The sequence below is a fragment of the Phragmites australis genome, chromosome 7 (assembly GCF_958298935.1).
Source record: "Phragmites australis chromosome 7, lpPhrAust1.1, whole genome shotgun sequence".
In the NCBI taxonomy this organism is placed as follows: Eukaryota; Viridiplantae; Streptophyta; class Magnoliopsida; order Poales; family Poaceae; genus Phragmites; species Phragmites australis.
This window is the reverse complement of record NC_084927.1, coordinates 32,244,097-32,264,278: the sequence shown is the minus strand read 5'-3', so window position 1 is coordinate 32,264,278 and position 20,182 is coordinate 32,244,097. Positions and strand designations below refer to the sequence as shown.

The following is a 20,182-nucleotide window of genomic DNA, read 5'->3' as shown; positions in this document are numbered from 1 at the left end:
TATTTTTAAATATATCCGATTTTATTCTCGGATATCAGATATCTGATAGATATTTAATTTCTACATCTGAATTCGATATCCGATATAAATATCCGAGATCTAATTTGATATCTAAGATTTTATTCGGATATCGAATATTCGAAATCCGATTAACATTATTCAGATATCAAATATTCGAAGTCCGATTAACATACGAAACGGTTCGAGCATCGAACGGACGAAAAAAATCCGGTCAGTTTTTACCCTGCTCGGCAGGTGGCGCGCCCGCAGATGCTCCGCGACGGAAACCGGCGAGAGGGACGGCTCAATCCGCCGCGTTCTTCGCCTTCTGGTACCTCGCTAGGCCGATAGGGGACGGTGATAGCGCCATCTCGTGCTGTCCTGCTCATGCGTCCACACCACACGGTTACACCTGGATCCGAATCGTTGCCTAGTGAGCTGAGACGGTAACCGCTGTGAAAGACGAAGCAAAAAATGGAGTGGTTTGTGATTGACAGACAGATAGGCGTAGCGTGTAATTGCACGGTGAGGAAAGCGGGGGAAAACAGTCAGGATTACTGATGATGGATGATTGGATGGCATGTCGTGGTAGCTGGTACGGCCTCGCAGAAATCGTTGCCTTAATCTGCGTGTCCTGGCAATCAAGGAGATATTTCGTTGATAAGCAAGTCCTACAAAGACAGAAATAAGCACGTGCTTAGGATAGTCAATCGGGTAAGATGGTTACCATATTGCTTACTTATATCCGTACGTATTGGTTATCCGTATCTATTGGTTACTTATTCATTCATAGATTACGCTTGTGAGCAAAGGGTCAATATAAAATCCGTCACTCGTAGGTATGTCTATTTACCCATAGGGTGGTGGGCGGGCAGGTAACGACGCGCGATGGTGGCACGGGGTGGTGGGCAGAGCTACTGAGGGTGAGGTCGAGAAGAGGGAGAGCTGGGCTACTGTATAGTGAGTATTTATATGATGTGAATGTTGAATGCTAGGGTTCAGAGAAATGGGTCCACTTATTATAGACCTATATGAGTAAATGAGTGTCATTGGTATGAATTTATCTATACCCATATCCGTATACCTATTGTTAGTATTTTTCGCTCATAAACGTATCCGCGGGTACCAAATGCTACTCATATCCAACCCTATTATGGTATTAACCCGCAGGTAAACGGATAAAATTATGATCCCTACAAGTGCCTCAGGCTTTTTTTTTAATACTAGTACAATACGGAGAAGCACGTATATACTCACACCACTACACGTATACACTCACACAGTACCTACTGAACACCAGAGATGTGGATTGTTGTGATCATGAGAATCGGGATCACAACACAATAAATAAGTTTATGGTGGAGCTGTAATCCATTCTCCCACTACACCAAAATGGTGGGATATTCATAGTCATACCCAATCATCCAGGTTTATATTACATTGGTATCCCTATCTATTAGAATATTTTTGAGATATTTCAGTCATTGTACATATATAAGACATACCAATATAGGACTTTACATTTACGTTCTTATGACTATCTTCGATCTAAGATGACCTTCGGTATGCCAATCATCTGGCCTGTGGAAATTGAACCTTCGGATCCCTCTGGCCTCCGAAAGTCGAACCTTCAGATCCTCGGATGTTCTTCGGATTTCACTCCTTTGGGCTCTCTCTCCGCCTCAGCTAACTCCTCGGGTCTCACTAACTCCTTCAATGGTCTTTGACCTCTCGAAGATTTAGCCTTCGGGCTCCACTCCTTGGCTATCCTTCGGTTCCATACCCGCGACCAAATTAGCCCATTAGGAGAGTGCTAGCGTCATGGATCGCTTCCTATCCTTAGGGTCGGCTGAGATCAGCCGAAGTTAAAAGAGGTTAACATGGTAGCATTCTTTCAACACAGAGTTTGAAAATTAACAAAATCATCATAAACATCTCCTTATTGGTTGGTATGACGCCTATCATTAAAAGAATATTCAATCTTTATGAGATATATAAAGAATAAACCTAAAATTTAATCCATAATACACAGATGATACAACTAACTCCACTAACCATTCAAGCCTTGGCTTGGTTCACGCTTCAGGCTTTGTTTGAATTCTTCAGGATTCTTTTTTGTGTTTGATGAACAAGATTACTGTCAAATGCCACAATCCACTAAATAACCGAAGGAATAGCTCACACGAGAACCTTTTAAAAACAGATGCGATTGTGCATCACTAGCTTTAGGGAACCAAAAGGCAAATATTTTTGCTGCAATTTATCCGAGGCTAAATTAACTACTGTTACCGTATTTACAAATTCACCGTCACATAAGAAAGAACTCAAGGCCACTAATGTCTCATGATACAACATGCTAACCTACCACGTGAAATGTACATAAAATGTTTCATTTGCAAAGAAACTCTGAGATCAAACATTATAATGCTGCAACAATGCAGTGAAGGACACGATATCCACGGCCCCGCAGAGCATACTGATGCTAGGTATAGTTTCACATTTGCCTCCGCCGCTTCTATAGTCACGTCATTGTTGTATTCATTGTCGAATTTCAATAACCATTTCTACTGACTCTTGTGTCTCTGGGCTATTATTTTGACCTCTGTGATCTTGATGAACAGGGAGGAACCATTGATGCTTTGGGTTCACGGAATTCTCTGGGACGGTGGGGAGTTGCTGGATGCTACGTGCAGATGACATGGCAGCCTGCAGCCTTTTCAGTGAGATCCGGCATATCGGGTAAGTCGTCTGCTTCTGCAACCATAGATCTAAGCAGGCAAGGTGAAAGTTATGATGGCATGTATGATTCTTAGAATCTATTTGTCCTTGTATTCACCTAAACATATAGGAGGACCTGTTAAAACAATCAATCATGAAAAAGTTTAGTTCTCCTAAAAACAATAATTTATACAACGCTACAGGCATCACAGCAACTAAGGCTGGACAGTGCACAAGGTTTACTTATTACTTGATAGTAGATCAAAACGACTCCACATTAATCCAAGAAGATGCAAGTGTGCAAATTTGGTCCAAAATTATATGTGAATTTTAAGTTGAATCGACTACAAGAATGCACCAATTCTAGTTGAATACGCAAGTCTTTTAAGCTTCTGGTGTTTAGGCTGAATTTGAGGATTTTGTGTGCTCATACAAAGTTTAAAAGGCTTAATGACTTGCAGGGGCTAGCCAAGAACTGAAGCAGCAGGAGCAGCCTCCTGGTTGCCACCGATGGGCAAAACACAGATTCCGGGACCTTCATTGCTAGCAGCCACGAGTATGGGAATACTGCAGGTGTAGAGAAGGCCAAGGGCAAGAACAACAGCCTACACATTTTTCTTATTTTGCTAAACAAATACAGCATTGTTGTATTGCTATTTTTACTCCAAGAGTCCAAATAAACTATTACAGAACCTAGATAATGGAGACTGGAGAGGTTTTAAATGTATAGTGGGTTGACCATATGATGTCTCTAAGTGCTGTTCAAATATATGTATATTAAATGTCTGCTCATCCCCCTATGATCCGTTGCTAGACTCGCCACAGAAGACTTGTATGTGTAATTATTGTACTCCAGACTTGAGTTGGGTTAAGAGTTGAAACCCTTCAAAATGAAATTTTACAACATTGATTGTCCCCTTTCCACTTAAGCCACAAGGTATTTCAAACTAAAGCTCAATCAGCAAACAGTGCTAGATTAGAATCCGAAACAAGCTCATTAGAGGAGGTTTAGTTGTCTTATCCAAACCAAACCTTCATGTACTCACTCTAGCTTGGACCGTGACGATGGCTATAGGATAACTATCATATCGGGGCATCTCAGGTTTCCCGTAATTCTCAGGGCATATAGCTATCTCCGGGAAAATGATCCCTAGATGAAAAGTAAACTAACTGTAGGTACCCAGGATATTCTATAAACAGGAAAGTTTATGTTCAAGAACAGAAATGAAAACTCCAGAAAGCGTACGACATCCCCTATATATAGAGAGAGCATGGGGTCCCTGCGGAGGACAAGTCGAATAAGTCGCACAAGCCTTTCTACAAGCCAGAAGACACCCGAAGCAAAGCAAAGAAATCGTCGATTAGGTTTAGATCTATCTAAGCTAGCCACATACTCCCTTATAACAGACTCAAATCAATACAAGACAAACATGACGTAGAGTTGAGTTATTATACTAAGGAGGTCCGAACTTGTATAAAAACCCTATTTGCTCTCCTGTGATTTGTCTACTCAAAGCATCATCTACCTCTTCAACAAGTTTGTTAGATCGACGGTTCATAAATCGTCAACATACCGTTTCCAAGTCAACAGCAAGTCATAACTTGAGTTCATGTGATGCACTAAAATATGCTTCTATATAAACATATCTTGGCACGAATACTCCAACAAGTGCATGCACACATACATGTGAGTTTATTATGTTTCATCTAAAGTAACTTCCAACCAAGCCCAAATGTTTAGGGGAAATAAGAACAGACATGTTAATTAAAACATGAAGGAATAGCTCTTGCGCGGCTGCGCCTATGTAAGAGTTACAAACCATATGACCAGTAATTCTGCTATTGATAGCTCATGGATCATTGGTCTGGAGCTACATCCACCAATTGCCAGGTGAAAAACTACTTAGCTCACCGTCTTCACATTTTCATGAATCAAGACATTTCAGTGACGATAATTTGAATAGTCTCACCGATATTGGAAGCATTTTTAATACATTGAAGCACCAAAAAAAAAAGCTAATCTTTAGTTCGTATGGATAAATTTGCACTTACTGGGCATCATCTTTAGAATGGAAAGCCTCACAATTATACTTCACAGTAGGAATTGCAGCAATAACCAAAGGTTCCAACCCATTATGAGCATGCTCTATCTGAACAATGTAAAAGGACAGGATTATTTTTTCAAGTACAATTACCAATATTCTTATAGGCATATAGGGTATTGTGTTGGGACTGGTTCCCAGACAAGGAGAGCCTTCGGATACGGAGATATCGGAGGGCACTCAGAGCGACGCGTGTTGGAGACGGAACAGTTCTTTGATACTCCTTCTGGTTACACTGTGGCTCTATTTATAGCCCGTACCCGGCAACCATAGGTGCCGTTTACAAATTTTACTCCCTTACCTGCTACATTCCCGAAATATCTGGGGGCATTATGGTACAAATAAGCATAATCGCATAATTACAGCAGTACCTTAGGCGATCGAAATCGGGCCCACTGTGTCGAGGTGATTCATCTCTCCGAAAGGCGTCGAAGCCTCCTTCGCCCGGATGCCCGTCAGATAGCCTTCGTCCCCCCGACGAGGGTCAGCTTGCGTCTTTGCCAGCTGCGAACGATGCAGACTGCGGACCCGGGCTTCGCTCTTCAGTCAAAGGTCTCCTTCGTCTTCGCTGGTACAGGAAGTCGAAGATGAGAGCGCGACTACACCCTTCGACCAACGTTGCTCTACGATCTTCGCCGCTAACAGATGAACTCCCTGTAACAAAACCACAAAGGCTATCACGCAGCATCTCTAGTAGACTTCGCGGTTCCCTTCGAAGTGGAGGGGGGGGGGGAGATCATCCCCAACAGTAGTCCCCTACTGGCAAGGTTTATCTTCGATAGGCCGAGCCTGTAGCCTGCGAGATATCTCAACGCCGACCCCTTCGGCCTGTTGAAGTGTACTGGGGTCAATGCATGCCGTTGAGTTTTGTTGTTGTATATAAGGGTTTTTTTTATTGATTGACAAACGGCTCCTCGGTAACTGCCGAACGTTCTCAGTAACTGCCTGCATTTAATGTCCTTGATGTATACCTAAGCATGGTTTCCAGTGCCGGTTCAAATTTCGATGCGGGCAATTGTAACCGCCACTGCCTCGCACTATAAATATCGAGCCGCTGTCAATATTTTTTACCACGCCTTTGCTGAAGCTGTCGCTCTCGTACGAAGTCGACTAAAGTTTCTCGAGCGTTTTGGAGGAAGCCCCCGGTTTAAAACTCTTCGCGCAATTTGCTGCTGGAGTCACCCCTTGGACCAGATGGCATCAAAGCTTCGATCTTCTCGCCCGAAGACTTACTGGATCGGGCAGTCCAAGGTGGACGGCGAAGTGTTGGCCGGCCTTGTGAGGGAGGGTTTAATCAGCGATGTTTCAAAGATCCGGCTTCCCGGCCAACAGGAGATACCGGAGTCAGCTGATGACGAGGCTGTTGTATTTGTGCACTATTTTCGAGCCAGTCTTCGCCTCCCTTGCGATGAGATGGTCATTAAAGTATTGAAATTGTTCAAAGTCTATCTCCATCAGCTGACCCCCAACGCCATAGTGAGGATGGGTCTCTTCGCCTGGGCAGCTCGTTCGGAGGGTGTGAAAGCGTCTGTCAGGGCCTTCGCTGCCGCACACCGACTTCATCACCAACCCAACCCAATCTTTGCTCGCGGAGTGCAGAGCGAGGCTCACTATGGCTGCTTGAATTTCGCATATCGCGCTGGGCTATCTACGCCCGTCGTGGTGTATAAGAACAAGTGGCCTAGTGACTGGACCCAATGGTGGTTCTACCACAAGGTGGACACCGAGGAATATCTCGTATCAAAATGCGAAGAGGTGAAGGGAAACCGTGCACCCGATGTGCGATTGAAGTCGTCGCAACAGACGGCTCTCGAGGCCTTCGCCAGGTGCGCGAAATATCTTTCAACTCGCGACCTGGTGGTGGAGTTCATAGCTGCCGGAGTTTAGCCCCTGAGCCAGGGTTGGGCTATTCCGGAGTTCGGGGAAAAAGGGCCCGAGGGGCTCTGCCGGCCCCACCCTGCTGTACATGGCTTTGCAGGTACTCTCTTATCCGTAGTTGCTCATACAATTTGCATGTCCTTGCCTAACGGTTTTGATATTTTTCAGATTTATCAGTGGCTGAAGTAGAGGCCAAGGCTATAATGTTGGTCGGCAAGTTCACACCAGGCGAAGCATAGCTCTGTGCCGACCAAGGCCTCATTCGAAGACTGAATAGAGTTTTTGAATATCGAGGCCTATCCTATCCTGAACGGCCGAAGATCGCCGCCGTGCTGCAGAGTGGCATGGAAGGTTCTCCAGCAGCAGACGAAGGCGAAGAGGCCGCCGTTGGTCCTTCAACGAAGAGAAAACACCCTGAGCGATCGCCGAAGGGAGGCCGGACTAAGAAAGCTCTTGCCCTCCAGAAGAGGCTACGCGAAGTTTTTAATACAGAAACATCTCCAGAGGGCTCCGCTGCGTCGCGCGATATGCCCCAGCGGGAAAGTTCCGAAGGCGCGCAGGAGGGCTAGGCCTCGAAGTCATTGTTCTGCTCCCGCGTCGATCTTCCAACGCTGATCCTGAGCGATGACGAGGAGTTGACAGAGGCGGGGATGATACCCGAGGCCACCACTCAGGAGCCTGAAGCCGAGGGTACCGACAACGTTGACGTGGTGGCGTACTCCTCGCCCTCTTCGCCTTCGAGCTCGTCCTCTGAGACCGAAGCATCTACACCGAGTGCGCCCCGCCGCAGCGGGGAGGGATTGATGGGCCTCGGCGGGCTGCTTGACGCGAAGGCCGTTGCGCCTGAGGCGTTGAGGCCTGCCGCTTTTGAGCCAAGCGCCGGGGAGGTTGGTGACGCGAAGAAGATTTTTGGTACCTTCGTCCACCCTGAACTCGAAATCCCTCTCGGCTAGAAGTCCACCAACGAGCTGCTCGATGCCTCTGACGTGGCTATTGCGAAGGTATATTGTTTATTTTCTTACATTATTATACTTAGTATTTTGCTGACTTGTGTCGATGTTGCAGTCCTTGCTTCTATCGCGGGCTCAGCGCAAGCAGGCTGAGAAATCTGAACCCTGAGCACGGAGCACACACACATAGATTGACATGCTGCAAAAACAGGCAGAGAAAGCCGAAGGCGAAAAGCGCGAGTTGTCGCGTCGAGCGAAGGATGCTGAATCACGCCTGGAATAGCTTGAAAAGGAGCTCAGCACCCTTCGCTAGGAGAAGCAAATTGCCGAAAGCGAAGTAAGCTGCCTTCGCCAAAACCTACAGTCCTCTGAGGTGCAAGTGTGCGACCTGCAGGAACTTTGTGCATCAGAGAAGGCAAAAACGCAGCGGCTACAATCCGAATTGAGCGAGGCGAAGGCTTTTTCCGATGATGCCCTTAATGTTATTGGGGAGCTTGAGCCGAAGGCAGTTGCCGCCTGCGAAGCCATCAGCCATACCTTAGAAGGTATTGGTGCCTCGGCGACTCCCCCAACAATGGAACTTGTCGGGCTGGGGGGACATATAAATTGGATCAACGAAACCAGCGGAAGCCTCCTGCCTGTCGCGCAACTTTATGGCGACTTTTGTGCGATGGTTGCCGCCCGAAGTCTCGTGCAGTCTATCAAGATGACGGGTTGTGACCATCATACTGCTCTCCAGAGGCCCTCCTTCCAGTATCCAGTGGACCTGTCGACCTCGGCCGTTACGAAAGCGTCGAATAGCACCGGCCGATCATTTACCACCAACTATTGGTGCAAGCACAGCCGCGAGCTCGCTCTTCGAGAAGCGGAGATGAACCGACAACGAGTACGCTGAGTTACCTATTACGTTATCTGGTCTAAGGTCATAAATAAATTATTTGTAATCAAACATCTTTTTTCCAGGCCAAGGCGAGGGATGATCCCTCGTCGAAAGCGACAACCGCGACGGCCGAAGATACTGGAAAGGTGGGCTGAATCAGCGCGAAGGGTCGTTTTGTTTTTGGTCTCGCTTTTGTGATTAACGATGTAATACATTGGTTGTGTAATATATCTTATATTTATATCGAAGTGTTTTTAACTTGCTGCGCTCCCTGCGCAGGTCCTTCCTTCGGACACTGCGCAGGTAGACAAAGAAGTTGTCCCCTTGACCATGATGAGGGACAATTTTTATGTGTCTTGGTCTTGCTGGGAATCTTTTCACCGTCGTCATGCCGATATCGAGCTGGAGCGGTATTGGCACGCGAAGTGTAGGTCATATGATGATATGAATGCTAGGACAAAAGCATTTTGGAAATCCCTTAGTCCTTCGACGCTAGCTAGTCGCCGAGCTGAACGCGATCTGCGCCGTATAGCGAGGGGAGACGTCGAAGGCTCGTCTGTGCTCCTTGAGCCAAAGGTTGAGCCTCAAGACGATGAGCCACTTTTGCGCTGGCCGCAACTTTGCTATCGTCGTGGCCCTTCTTCGCAAGTAGTAAAGCACAACAGTGGCGAAGGTAATGTTCGGATATCCCCATCATATTCGACTCATGTTGGGGCCCCACCAGCCCCAACGACGCATTTTCACGCCAGCAAAGGCGTTGCTTTTCAATTTGCTTTCAGCCATTGGTATAAGGATTTTGTTGATCCAGATGTTGATCACTATGCGGAATAAATTGGGTTTGCATTACGACTTGTTCTCTCTTGTTACACTTCAGCGACTATAGTGTCTGAAGCGTTGTTTGCGATTTGAGACATTCCAAACCTTATGGTAGGGAGGGGCTTTGGACTCGACATACCGAGCGGCGTCGTTCCCCCGATTTTTGCTGTAGTTTCTTGCGATTGCACAGTTCTTGTGTTATTATTATTATTATTGTAAAACACCGTCCCCCCCCCCCCCCCGATTTTTAGTTGCAGGTAACTTCAGCCTGTAGAGATTTATGCGGTTGGTCAAATGATTTTGTGTTAATCGCTTAGTTCGCCTTTTGTTAGGTTGGACGACTCTTCGACTTGTTCTTTGAAGGTTTGATTTTTCTTCGATGCGATGGCGAGCGTTTTTAGCCCCCAATTTCCGCCCGAAGTGCGTCGTCGCTTCGCAGATCAAGCGACACTTCGGTTTTTCTTCCGAAGGTTTGTTTTTCCTTCGGTGTGGGGGCAGGCACTTTTAGCCCCCGACTTTTGCTCGAAGTGCGCCGCCATTTCGTAGGTCAAGCGACACTTCGTTTTTTCTCCCGAATGTTTGTTTTTCCTTCGGTGCGGGGGCAGGCACTCTTAGCCCCCTACTTTTGCTCAAAGTGCGCCGCCATTTCGTAGGTCAAGCGACACTTCGTTTTTTTTTCTCCCGAAGGTTTGTTTTTCCTTCGGTGCGGGGGCAGGCACTCTTAGCTCCCGACTTTTGCTCGAAGTGCGCCGCCATTTCATAGGTCAAGCAACACTTCGTTTTTTCTCCCGAAAGTTTGTTCTTCCTTCGGTGCGGGGGCAAGCACTCTTAGCCCTCGACTTTTGCTCGAAGTGCGCCGCCATTTCGTAGGTCAAGCGACACTTTGTTTTTTCTCCCAAAGGTTTGTTTTTCTTTCGGTGCGGTGGCGAGCGTTTTTAGCCCCCGATTTCCGCCTGAAGTGCGCCGCCATTTCGTAGGTCAAGCGACACTTCGTTTTTTCTCCTGAAGGTTTGTTTTTCCTCCGGTGCGGGGGTAGGCACTCTTAGCCCCTGACTTTTGCTCGAAGTGCGCCGCCATTTCGTAGGTCAAGCGACACTTTGTTTTTTCTCCCGAAGGTTTGTCTTTCCTTCGGTGCGGGGGCAGGCACTTTTAGCCCCCGGATGGTTTCTCTCTTTTTTTGTTTATATATATATTTTTCTTTTAAAAGGTCGAAAGTGTACGTCTTTTTGCTTACACTTCGCACCGCCCTCGCGTCGTCGATTGGCACGCCAATCCACCCCTGGGTTGGCGTGCTTCGACGATAAATTACTAGTACTCGAGACAAGCAGTATTTTCTGGGGTACCACTATATCAATGTTTACATGGGTTCTTGCCTCGTTAAAAACCTCACCCCCTAACGAAGGGGTCCCCTGTGAGGAAAAGAGTGCAGTACCCTTACAATTTGATTACAAGAAATATTGCGAAATAAAAATTACATAGGAGTCTTGGACTTGGTCGCCGGATTTCAGGCGTAGAACTTGCGAAGGTTGTCTGCTTTCCAGGTGTGCGGAAGCTCCTCACCTTCCATATTAGCTAGATGATATGAGCCAGGTCTTAACGATCTTTTTACTAAGAAAGGGCCATCCCATTTACTCTGAAGTTTTCCCACTAATGTTGTTGTACCGAATCTTCGCAGCACCAAATCTCCAGGTGCGAAGGTTTTTTCGGATATATTCCTATCTCTCCGTATTCTTGTCTCCTGCTGATAATTGGCCAGATTTTCTGCGGCTTGCAATCTTACTTCTTCAAGGGCATCCTTCGATGATAATTCTTCGCATTGCTCTGGTTCGTTCCCGACCCTGAATGATTTGGTTTTGCATTCCTCTAGGGTCATGGCCTCTTCGCCGAAGAGGAGGCGAAATGGCGTGTACCCAGTTGGTCTTGCAACCGTTGTTCTTAATGACCATAGTACCTTGGGCAATTCGTCGACCCACTTCCCTTTTGGCAACCCTTGAAGACGCTTCGCGACACCAGCGAAGATGATGCCATTCGCTCTCTCAACTGCCCCATTAGATTGTGGGTGGTACACGGATGCAAAAATTACTTTTATCCCCAGACTGTTGCAGAAATCCCTGAAACCTGCAGTATCGAATTGAGTGCCATTATCCACGGTTACTTCGCTTGGGACTCCGAAGCGGCATACGATATTCTGCCATAGAAATTTATGTATGTTTCTTGATGTTATGCTCACGAGTGGCATTGCCTCCACCCATTTTGAGAAGTACTCTACTGCAACCACAGCATATCGCAAATTTCCTGGAGCTGGCGGCAGCTGCCCAATAATGTCGATTCCCCACTGCCTTAGTGGCCAAATCGGCGGAATGAGTTGTGTCTTCGTCGTGGGTCTGTTTAACCCCTTCGCCCATAATTGACACTACTGACAACTTCGGACCATTTGATCCGCATCGTTTACAGCCGTCGGCCAATAGAAGCCTTGCATGTATGCTTTTCCAACTAGAGCTCTTGTGCCGATGTGAGAACCGCACAACCCGCTGTGAATTTGTTTTAACAGGTTCTGTCCTTCTTTCCGGGATATGCATCGCAAGAGCGGTGCACAGACCCCGGCTTTGTACAAATTATTTTTCATAACTTTGTAATTTCTGGCCCTTTGGGCCATGCGCTTTGCTCCGACCTCATCTTCAATGTCTCTCTGACCGTGAAGATAAGCCAGTATTGGAGAACGCCAGTCTTCGCTTTCGACTGTTGCAACAAGACGCGTTTGGTTCAAAGTGTCTTCAAGGGCTGGTTCACTCAGCTTCTGATAGAAAACATCTGAATGCATAGGCAGGTTCTACGAAGCCGCTTTCGCTTGTTCATCTGCTTCGGAGTTATCATTTCTTAATATATTCTTGACTATGAATCCGAGGAAGTATTTTTCCATTCTTCGCACCGCTAATCTATACTTAATCAGCTCTGGTTCCTTTGCCTGGAATGTCTTGTCAATTTGACTTGCTACGACCTTCGAGTCTGTCTTAACAAGCACTCTCCGGGCGCCCAAAGCCTTCGCCTTGCAAAGTACCAGGAAGACTGCTTCGTACTCCGCCGTATTGTTTATAGAGCGGAACTCTAATCTGGCGGCGTATCTTAGCTTCGTCCCCGAAGGTGAAAATAATATTGCCGAGACTCCTGCTCCCGTAGCTCCCCAAACTCTGTCGCAATATGCGGTCCAAACAGGTTCTGGCGGTTCATCATCCGAGGCTTCGATTAAGGGTGTCCATTCCGCCACGAAGTCTGCCAGTGCTTGCAATTTTAATGATGTTCTTGCCACAAAAACGATCATGAATGGAGCGATCTCCGTTGCCCACTTCGCTATTCTTCCAATGGCTTCTTTCTTTTCAAACATGTCGCCAAGGGGTAAGAAAGTTGGTACTGTAATCTTGTGAGACGTGAAGTAGTGGCGAAGCTTGCGGGATGCCATTATCAGTGCATACGCTACTTTTTCCAACTTTGTGTATGACTTTTTGGAGCCTGCTAGAGCTTCTGATACATAATATACTGGTGCTTGGCGCAGTCTGTTGTCTTCGGGTTTTTCCTACACGAGTACAGCGCTGACTGCCAAAGGGGATGCTGCTATGTATAACAGCAAATCCGCGCCTGGATCCGGGCTAGTTAGTGCTGTAAGCTTCGTCAAGTAGCTTTTTAACTCATCGAAGGCTGCTTGCTGCTCTGCATCCCATTTGAAAGGGTCAGAGCTTTTTAACACTTTGAAGAATGGTAAACTTTGCTCTGCAGATTTTGCAATGAACCTGTTCAGTGCCGCTAACCTTCCTGCCAAGCGTTGAGCTTGCTTTCTGTTCTGTGGGGGTTTCATATCTAAAACTGCTTGTATCTTCTGAGGATCCACTTCGATGCCTCTCTTCGACACCAAAAACCCTAGTAGTCTTCCGGATTGTACTCCGAAGACGCATTTTTCTGGGTTTAACTGCCTGCTCTTCGCAGATTGTCGAAGGTTTCCCGAAGGTCTTCGAGGTGTTGGCTCCTTCTGGTACTTTTGACCACTATGTCATCAACATAGGCCAAGACATTTCGTCCCAGCTGTGGTTTTAATACTGCCTGCACCAACCTGGTGAAGGTTGCGCCAGCGTTTCGGAGTCCGAAAGGCATCCTTATGAAGCAGTATGTGCCGAAGGAGGTCCTGAAACTTGTTTTGTCCTCGTCTTCCTTCGCCATCCATATCTGATAGTACCCTGCATAAGCATCTAGGAAGCTTAGCATCTTGCGACCAGCCACAGAGTCTACCAGCTGGTCAATTCTAAGCAGTGGGAAGTCATCCTTGGGACAAGCTTTATTTAAGTCTGTGAAGTCGATGCACATTCTCCATTTTCCATTGCTTTTCTTTACTAAGACTGGGTTGGCCAGCCACTCTGAGTGCATTACTTCGCGTATGACTCCGGCATCGAGCAGTTTTTCCACTTCAGCCTTCACTGCTTCTTCTCTTTCGCCTGAAGCTTTTATAAGCTTTTGCTTCCTTGGCTTCGCTTTGGGGTCCACATTTAGGTTGTGCTGAATGATTTTCCGACTTACTTCTTGCATGTCTCTAGGAGACCAAGCGAAGACATCGTCGTTGTCGCAGAGGAACATTACAAGTTGTTGCTGATCTTCTGCCAGAGCCTCCGCTCCTATAGTGACTTTTTTATCTTCTTTTTCCTGATGCAGGTGTACTATTCTGGCCGCTCCTTCTGGTGCAGCCTTCGCTGCCTTTCCTATTTTCGACTGGTTGCAACTTTCTTCCCGACCCATCGAAGGGTCTGTTATCATGTGAACATTTCTTCTTCCTGGAGCTATTCCCACTTCGATTCGTCTAGCCACTCGCTGATCTTCCAACACCTTTATGACTCATTTCGGGCTAGGCATCTTCATGCACAAGTATGCATGGTGCGGTATTGCTCCGAATGTATTGAGGACTCCCCTTCCAAATATCGCATTGTACGGGTAATCAATGTCCACTACATCGAAGGTAATGTCTTATGTGCGGAAATTCATTTCTTCACCAAACGACACTGGGATTGCTATTTTTTCAGAGCGTTGATTGTGTTTCCGCCGAAGCCTAGCAATGGCGATCCGGCTTGCTTTAAGTCACTTCGTCGCAGCCCCATTTTGTCGAAGGCGTCAGCAAAGATAATGTCCGCCGAGCTTCCTCCATCGATCAAGATCCTGTGTACTTCATTTCCCGAGATGTTTGCAGTAATGACGAATGCATCTGTGTGTGGATAGTCTAGGACCCTCATATCCTCTTGCGAGAATGTAATGGGAATGTTTGACCATCTTGAATTGATGTACGTTGGTCCCACTCCGACGTGGTTGACTCTTCGCACATATTCTTTTCATTGTCTCTTAGATTATGTCTGCTGGTTAGATCCCCCTGAGATGGCCAACACCACGTTGTACCCACGATTTATCGTGTTGACTGACTTGCTACTTTCTGGTGGTGCTTCGATTGCGGGTCTCGGTGGTGGCAGAGGTAGCTCCCCCTGAAGGTTCATTTGACTAGTTTGATCAAACTGAGCTGAAGTTGCAGGTGCATACTGTGGTGCTGGAATTTGTCTTGCTATTGGTTCGGAAACGCCATGTTCTGACTGTGGTTCTGCCACCCTTCGCTTCTTCCGAAGCTTGTTGCATGGTCCACTGTCCTTGCGTGATCAACAAACTGCTTCGCCAAGCTTTCTTTCATAGCCACGACCTGCGGACACTGTTTGGTCCGGTGACCGGCTCCTTCGCCATGCAGCTCGCAGTAAAATGTTGCTGAGTCCTGCAGAACCTGTCCTCCTCGGCCTCCGCGGCCTCTTCCCCTGCCCGCTCGGCCTCCCCTATTGGCTACATTGTAAGCTTTGCATGATCCTTGAACGGCTTCGAGCGGGCTGGGATTGATCTGGTTGACTTCTTTTTGCCTTGGATAGTCAGAGCCTTCGGGCTTTCTTGGACGGTGCAGTCTGTCTCTAGGATTGCTGCTGCCTGCCTCTCTAGCTGGTGCATGTTGTTTTACTTTGGTAGCTGTCATTTCGTTTTTCCTTCGGAGATGATCGAGCTCAGATCTTGAGTACTCTTCCATCTTGTTGAGCAGCTCTTGGACGCTTCCGGGTCTTTTTCTCGTGAGCTTTCCTGCTAATAGCCCGCCTCTGATGCCCTGTATTACGGCATCGATGATTGTATCTTCGCTCAACCCCTTCACCTGACAACATATGTTTACAGAAGCGGCGCATGTAGCTCTGCAAGGTTTCTGTTGGTTGCTATTTCAGGGCGAAGAGGTCGGTTGCGGTGATTTTGTCTGCCTGATTCCCCTGGAAGTTGTATAGTGCACTGCGCAACTGCTCCCATGAATATATGGATCATGGGGGCAACGCAGAGTACCAGGACGTTGCTATCCCCTTTATGGCCAATACGAAGGCCTTCGCCAAGGTTGTACCATCCCCTCCGGCAGACTCCACAGCTGCTTCAAAACTTATGACAAATTCTCTTGGGTCTGACTCTCCATCAAACATAACCACTCTGGACATCTTGAATCCTGGCGGCCATGGCTGATTTTGCATATCCATGGCCAAAGGGGACTCCGGGTCTCCCGTGGACGACCTTCGCTGAATTTCCTGCAAAGCTCGTATCAAGTCTCCCGACGGCGTTGGCCGGCGAGATATACCCTCCGCTTGGTGGAGCATATCGATTTCTTCCTGGATTTTTTCCAATTTTTTCTTGCTTCATCCGCCCGCCTGCGGTACTCTGCGGCTTTCCGACTCACTGCTAGGCCATCCAACATGCGCTTCTTCTGCGCTAGCTGCCTTTCCAACTCTTCGGCTTCTAGCCTTGCTGTTCTTTCTTCATTTGTTTCTTCCGTGCTCAAACTCTGTGAAGTCGTCGAGTTCCTCCCATTCTTCATTTCGCACCCTTTTGCCTTCCTTTTCTGGAGGATCGAAGTGCATGTGATCTATTGGTTCCATGACCCGCATTTGCTCCGCGCTAACTCGGACTGCTTCGCCCTGGCGGCCATCACTGGGTTCTTGTGGTCCTATTTCAACTTCGCAGTGTCGTTCTCGTCCGGTCGAAGCATTACTTGATCCTGGTATGGCCGAAGGGGGTCTATCAGCCGAAGGCCCAGCCACGACTGGAGGTTTCGGCAATGCCTCCACTGTTCCGGCTGGCTTTGATTTCTTCTTGAGTGGCATGTCTTCGTGGGTTCGATCCCGCGGACGACGCCAACTGTTGGGACTGGGTTCCCAGACAAGGAGAGCCTTCGGATACGGAGATATCGGAGGGCACTCAGAGCGACACGTGTTGGAGGCGGAACAGTTCTTTGATACCCCTTCCGGTTACACTGTGGCTCTATTTATAGTCCGTACCCGGCAACCACAGGTGCCGTTTACAAATCCTACCCCCTTAACTGCTACATTCCCGGAATATCCGGGGGCATTATGGTAAAAATAAACATAATCGCATAATTACAGCAGTACCCTGAGCGACCGAAATCGGACCCACTGTGTCGAGGTGATTCATCTCTCCAAAAGGCGTCGAAGCCTCCTTCGCCCGGATGCCCGTTGGATAGCCTTCGTCCCCCGGCGAGGGTCAGCTTGCGTCTTCGCCCGCTGTGAACGATGCAGACTGCGGACCCGGGCTTCGCTCTTCAGTCGAAGGTCTCCTTCGTCTTCGCCTGTATGGGAAGTCGAAGATGCGAGCGCGCCTACACCCTTCGACCAACGTTGCTCTACGATCTTCGCCGCTAACAGATGAACTCCCTGTAACAAAACCACAAAGGCTATCACGCAGCATCTCCAGTAGAGTTCGCGATTCCCTTCGAAGTGGGGGGGGGGGGGGAACCATCCCCAACATATTGTAAATTGATTATGTCGACCCAATCATTAACAATCATTAGTTACCCTCAACAAGAACAAAAAGCAGGATCAGAAATTAAGAAATTACTGCTTTGTATGTAGTACTGATGAAGAAAGACTGCTAGTTTAATTATCACAGATATAAGAAAGCACTTAGCGCAGCACTAACTCTTAAAGAAACATGGTTTTGTGAAGTTGATACAACACTAACTCTGCAAGAATAATGCTTCAGCTCAATTGGCATTTCCAGTTTTTTAGAAAGATAAGTAGGAAACAACAACAACAAAAAGGAATACTCAATGTGCAGCCAATTATGAAGTTTGCTTGAAGAGAGGGATTTCCAAATTTTTTAATCAACACAGACCAAAGACAAGGTGATGATATACTGACAACTTCTTATATAGGCCCTTAAAGGTTAGAACCTCTATTTCACTATGATCATATACTAACAGAAAATTAGCATGACCGCAAAGATAGTAGTATGCTGTTTCAAGGGGCACCACATTGGTAAAGAATCTCTTAAGAATCCCCTCCAACTCCAAGCAATCCAAAGCCACTGTGCATGCATCACATCCCCTTGTAAAGCAGGTTGGTGCACTTGTGCCCCTATTTTATTCCCCACTTGATTCGCTACGCACTAAGGCTCACAATACATAGCGATTTCATGTACAAAACTAGAAATATATGGCACATGAGAAGCGTCTTGGCTTGACAGGACAGTGCCCATCAACACAGAAATACTCATCCAATCCTCCATTTTTAGATTTTTATAGCAAACAGAACATATAGTCGTATAGACATTTCAGTCTTAATGCCTTTACTGCCACACGAGAAAAATCCCCTTTTGCGGACGACGGCGGACTAAAGTCACAACAGCAAAAAGTAGTATCAACAGCGAGGGGGATCGAGGTGTTGCACGCACCAGGCGGTCGAGATCCACGGGGAAGTCCGACGGTGACGACGACAGAAGCGGCTCGCGGCGGGTGCAGCAGCAGATGAACTGCGCGCAGACAAACGCGACGAAAGCAGCGGTCGTGCCGAAGCCGAGCGCCGCGCTGACCATGTTCAGCCCCGACCCCTATGTCTGCTGCACCCCGAGTCCCTCAATCCCCCCCTCCGCCTCTGTCCTCGCACCACCACCCACCGCGCGGTGCACGAGGCGACCTACCGCTCGAACAGGCGGCTGCCACTGCGGCGGATAGCGAGAAGAGCGGTGAGGGGACCAGGCGCGCCAAATGGATTTGGGGCGCGGGCCGCTCGCGATCCGTAGCCAGCGCAGCCGCCTGGGTGCGATGGGGCAGCGGAGGAAGGTGCGACCGGTGCGGCGGTGGCCGACGAGGCGCGGAGGAGGGGGAGCGGTGTCCGTTGGAGGCTTGAAGGGCTGTGTCACACACCAGCACTCGACGGGGCATCGGAAGAGGACCGGGAAGAACGGAAGAACAGCAGAGGTTGGGGAAGGCAGATTAGATAGGTTGGAGTTGTGTACATGTTTGTTTCATACGGTAAAAACTGGATTATGATTAAAATTTAAAAGTTGAAATAAATAGTTGAATTATGATCATAATTTAAAAGCTAAAACAAATAGCTGGTTGGAAAAATTGGATTGTTACAATACAACACGTAGATTATAATAATCCAGCAATCCGTCTCACCAGATTATAACAATCCACAATCCAACTTTTACAATACAAATTTTACAATCCAGCTTCTTACAATTCACAATCTATAAGCTGCTTTTTACAATCTCCAATTTAAATAAATAGGCCCTAAGTGTTATGGCCCCCTCTCGACTCACTCGCACACGGCATGCCTAAGTTTAGAAATTCGTTTGAGATCTAAAACTTAGGAACTAGCGATTTTTCAAAATGCATAAACATTAGAAAATTCAGCTGATATTCGGCTAAATTCACTCGATCAAATTTATAAATCGAAGACAAAATTCAGGCTGACCGAATGCAACCTAAAACCAACCAAATTCTCCTAAAACGATCATATTTCTCATATTTTGTTTATGATAAAAAAAATCGCTCGAATTCCATAAAAAACCGTTCGATTTTATCAAATATCAGTAAAGTTAAAAAAATAAAAAAAAATAGCTCAATCTTGTAAAAACGATAACTAATTTATCTGAGCTTTAAATCAAGTGAAATAAATTTTATTAGTTTCCTTTGATATGGTCTACATGATAAAAATATTTATACTCATAAAAATATTGTACATAGAAAATATACTTGCTAAACCTAGTTAAATATATAGTTAATTCTTTGCTAATCCAAAAATTATGAAACTAATTTTGTTAGTCTACTTACATGATCCTATGTCTTTTAAAAATACATAAACTCATTAAATAGTTATTGTAATATGCAGGATTGAGTAAATCTGTTGCAACCACTTTTATTAGTTTACTTATACTATGCTTTATGTAGGAAAAATAATAGCATACATGAAAAGATTAATTACAATATTGTTTCTTGACATGTTCAATTATGCTTGTGAACATTGTAAAAATCATGAAGAAATTAATAATAGTAGACATGCAAGCTTGTACGTCACAGTTCCAATGTGTTGTTCCACCTAAAAAGGTCCATAGTACCTAAAGGACAATTTATGATTAGATCTATCAGTGATTGAAGCTTGAACATAAGGTTGTAATTTTATATACACCTAATAACCGATCTCGAATGAGCATTCTGATCTTCATTTGTTCGATTGACGCTTCAGCCATTGGCGAGCGCGTTCTAGATGCTAGTGCAACAAGCTAGTTTTGAGCTTCCTTTCCTCCAACCATGCTGCTACAGATGGTACTGAACATGCTGAAATATCTGTTAGACCAAAGTGCCTAGGGTCATGTCCATACATGGCTTCAAATGGGGAGCAACTCAGAGTTTAATGTGTTGTCGTATTGTACCAGAACTCAGCTAAAGAAAGCCAATTGATCCATTTTGTCGGACAAGAGTGCACAAAACAGCATAAGTAAGCCTC

At 46.6% G+C, this 20,182-nt stretch overlaps 1 protein-coding gene across 2 annotated transcripts; it reads right to left on the bottom strand.

Annotated features, from left to right (window-relative positions):
• Nucleotides 1-1,259: 1,259 nt before the first annotated feature.
• Nucleotides 1,260-18,679, bottom strand: LOC133924797 (uncharacterized). Of its 2 annotated transcripts, XM_062370508.1 has the most exons (3): nucleotides 18,123-18,277; nucleotides 4,771-4,868; nucleotides 1,260-2,768 (listed from the first exon to the last, which is right to left on the bottom strand). In XM_062370508.1, the coding sequence occupies exons 1-3, from the start codon at nucleotides 18,261-18,263 to the stop codon at nucleotides 2,684-2,686; spliced, it is 324 nt and encodes a 107-aa protein (XP_062226492.1). In that variant the 5' UTR covers nucleotides 18,264-18,277; the 3' UTR covers nucleotides 1,260-2,683. The 2 variants fall into 2 exon arrangements, 1 of the variants encoding a protein (XP_062226492.1); XR_009910852.1 differs by lacking the exons at nucleotides 1,260-2,768; nucleotides 4,771-4,868 and adding an exon at nucleotides 10,006-17,104 and having other exon boundaries at nucleotides 18,123-18,679.
• Nucleotides 18,680-20,182: the final 1,503 nt, after the last annotated feature.

What these genes read in the sequence shown, in the direction of transcription:
- LOC133924797 (XM_062370508.1), bottom strand. Translation starts at nt 18,263, where the DNA reads ATGGTCAGCGCGGCGCTCGGCTTCGGCACGACCGCTGCTTTCGTCGCG. An exon ending in CCGTGGATCTCGACCGCCTG is followed by an intron (nt 4,869 to 18,122) that starts GTGCGTGCAACA and finishes TACATTGTTCAG; the next exon opens with ATAGAGCATGCTCATAATGG. An exon ending in CATTCTAAAGATGATGCCCA is followed by an intron (nt 2,769 to 4,770) that starts GTAAGTGCAAAT and finishes TTGCCTGCTTAG; the next exon opens with ATCTATGGTTGCAGAAGCAG.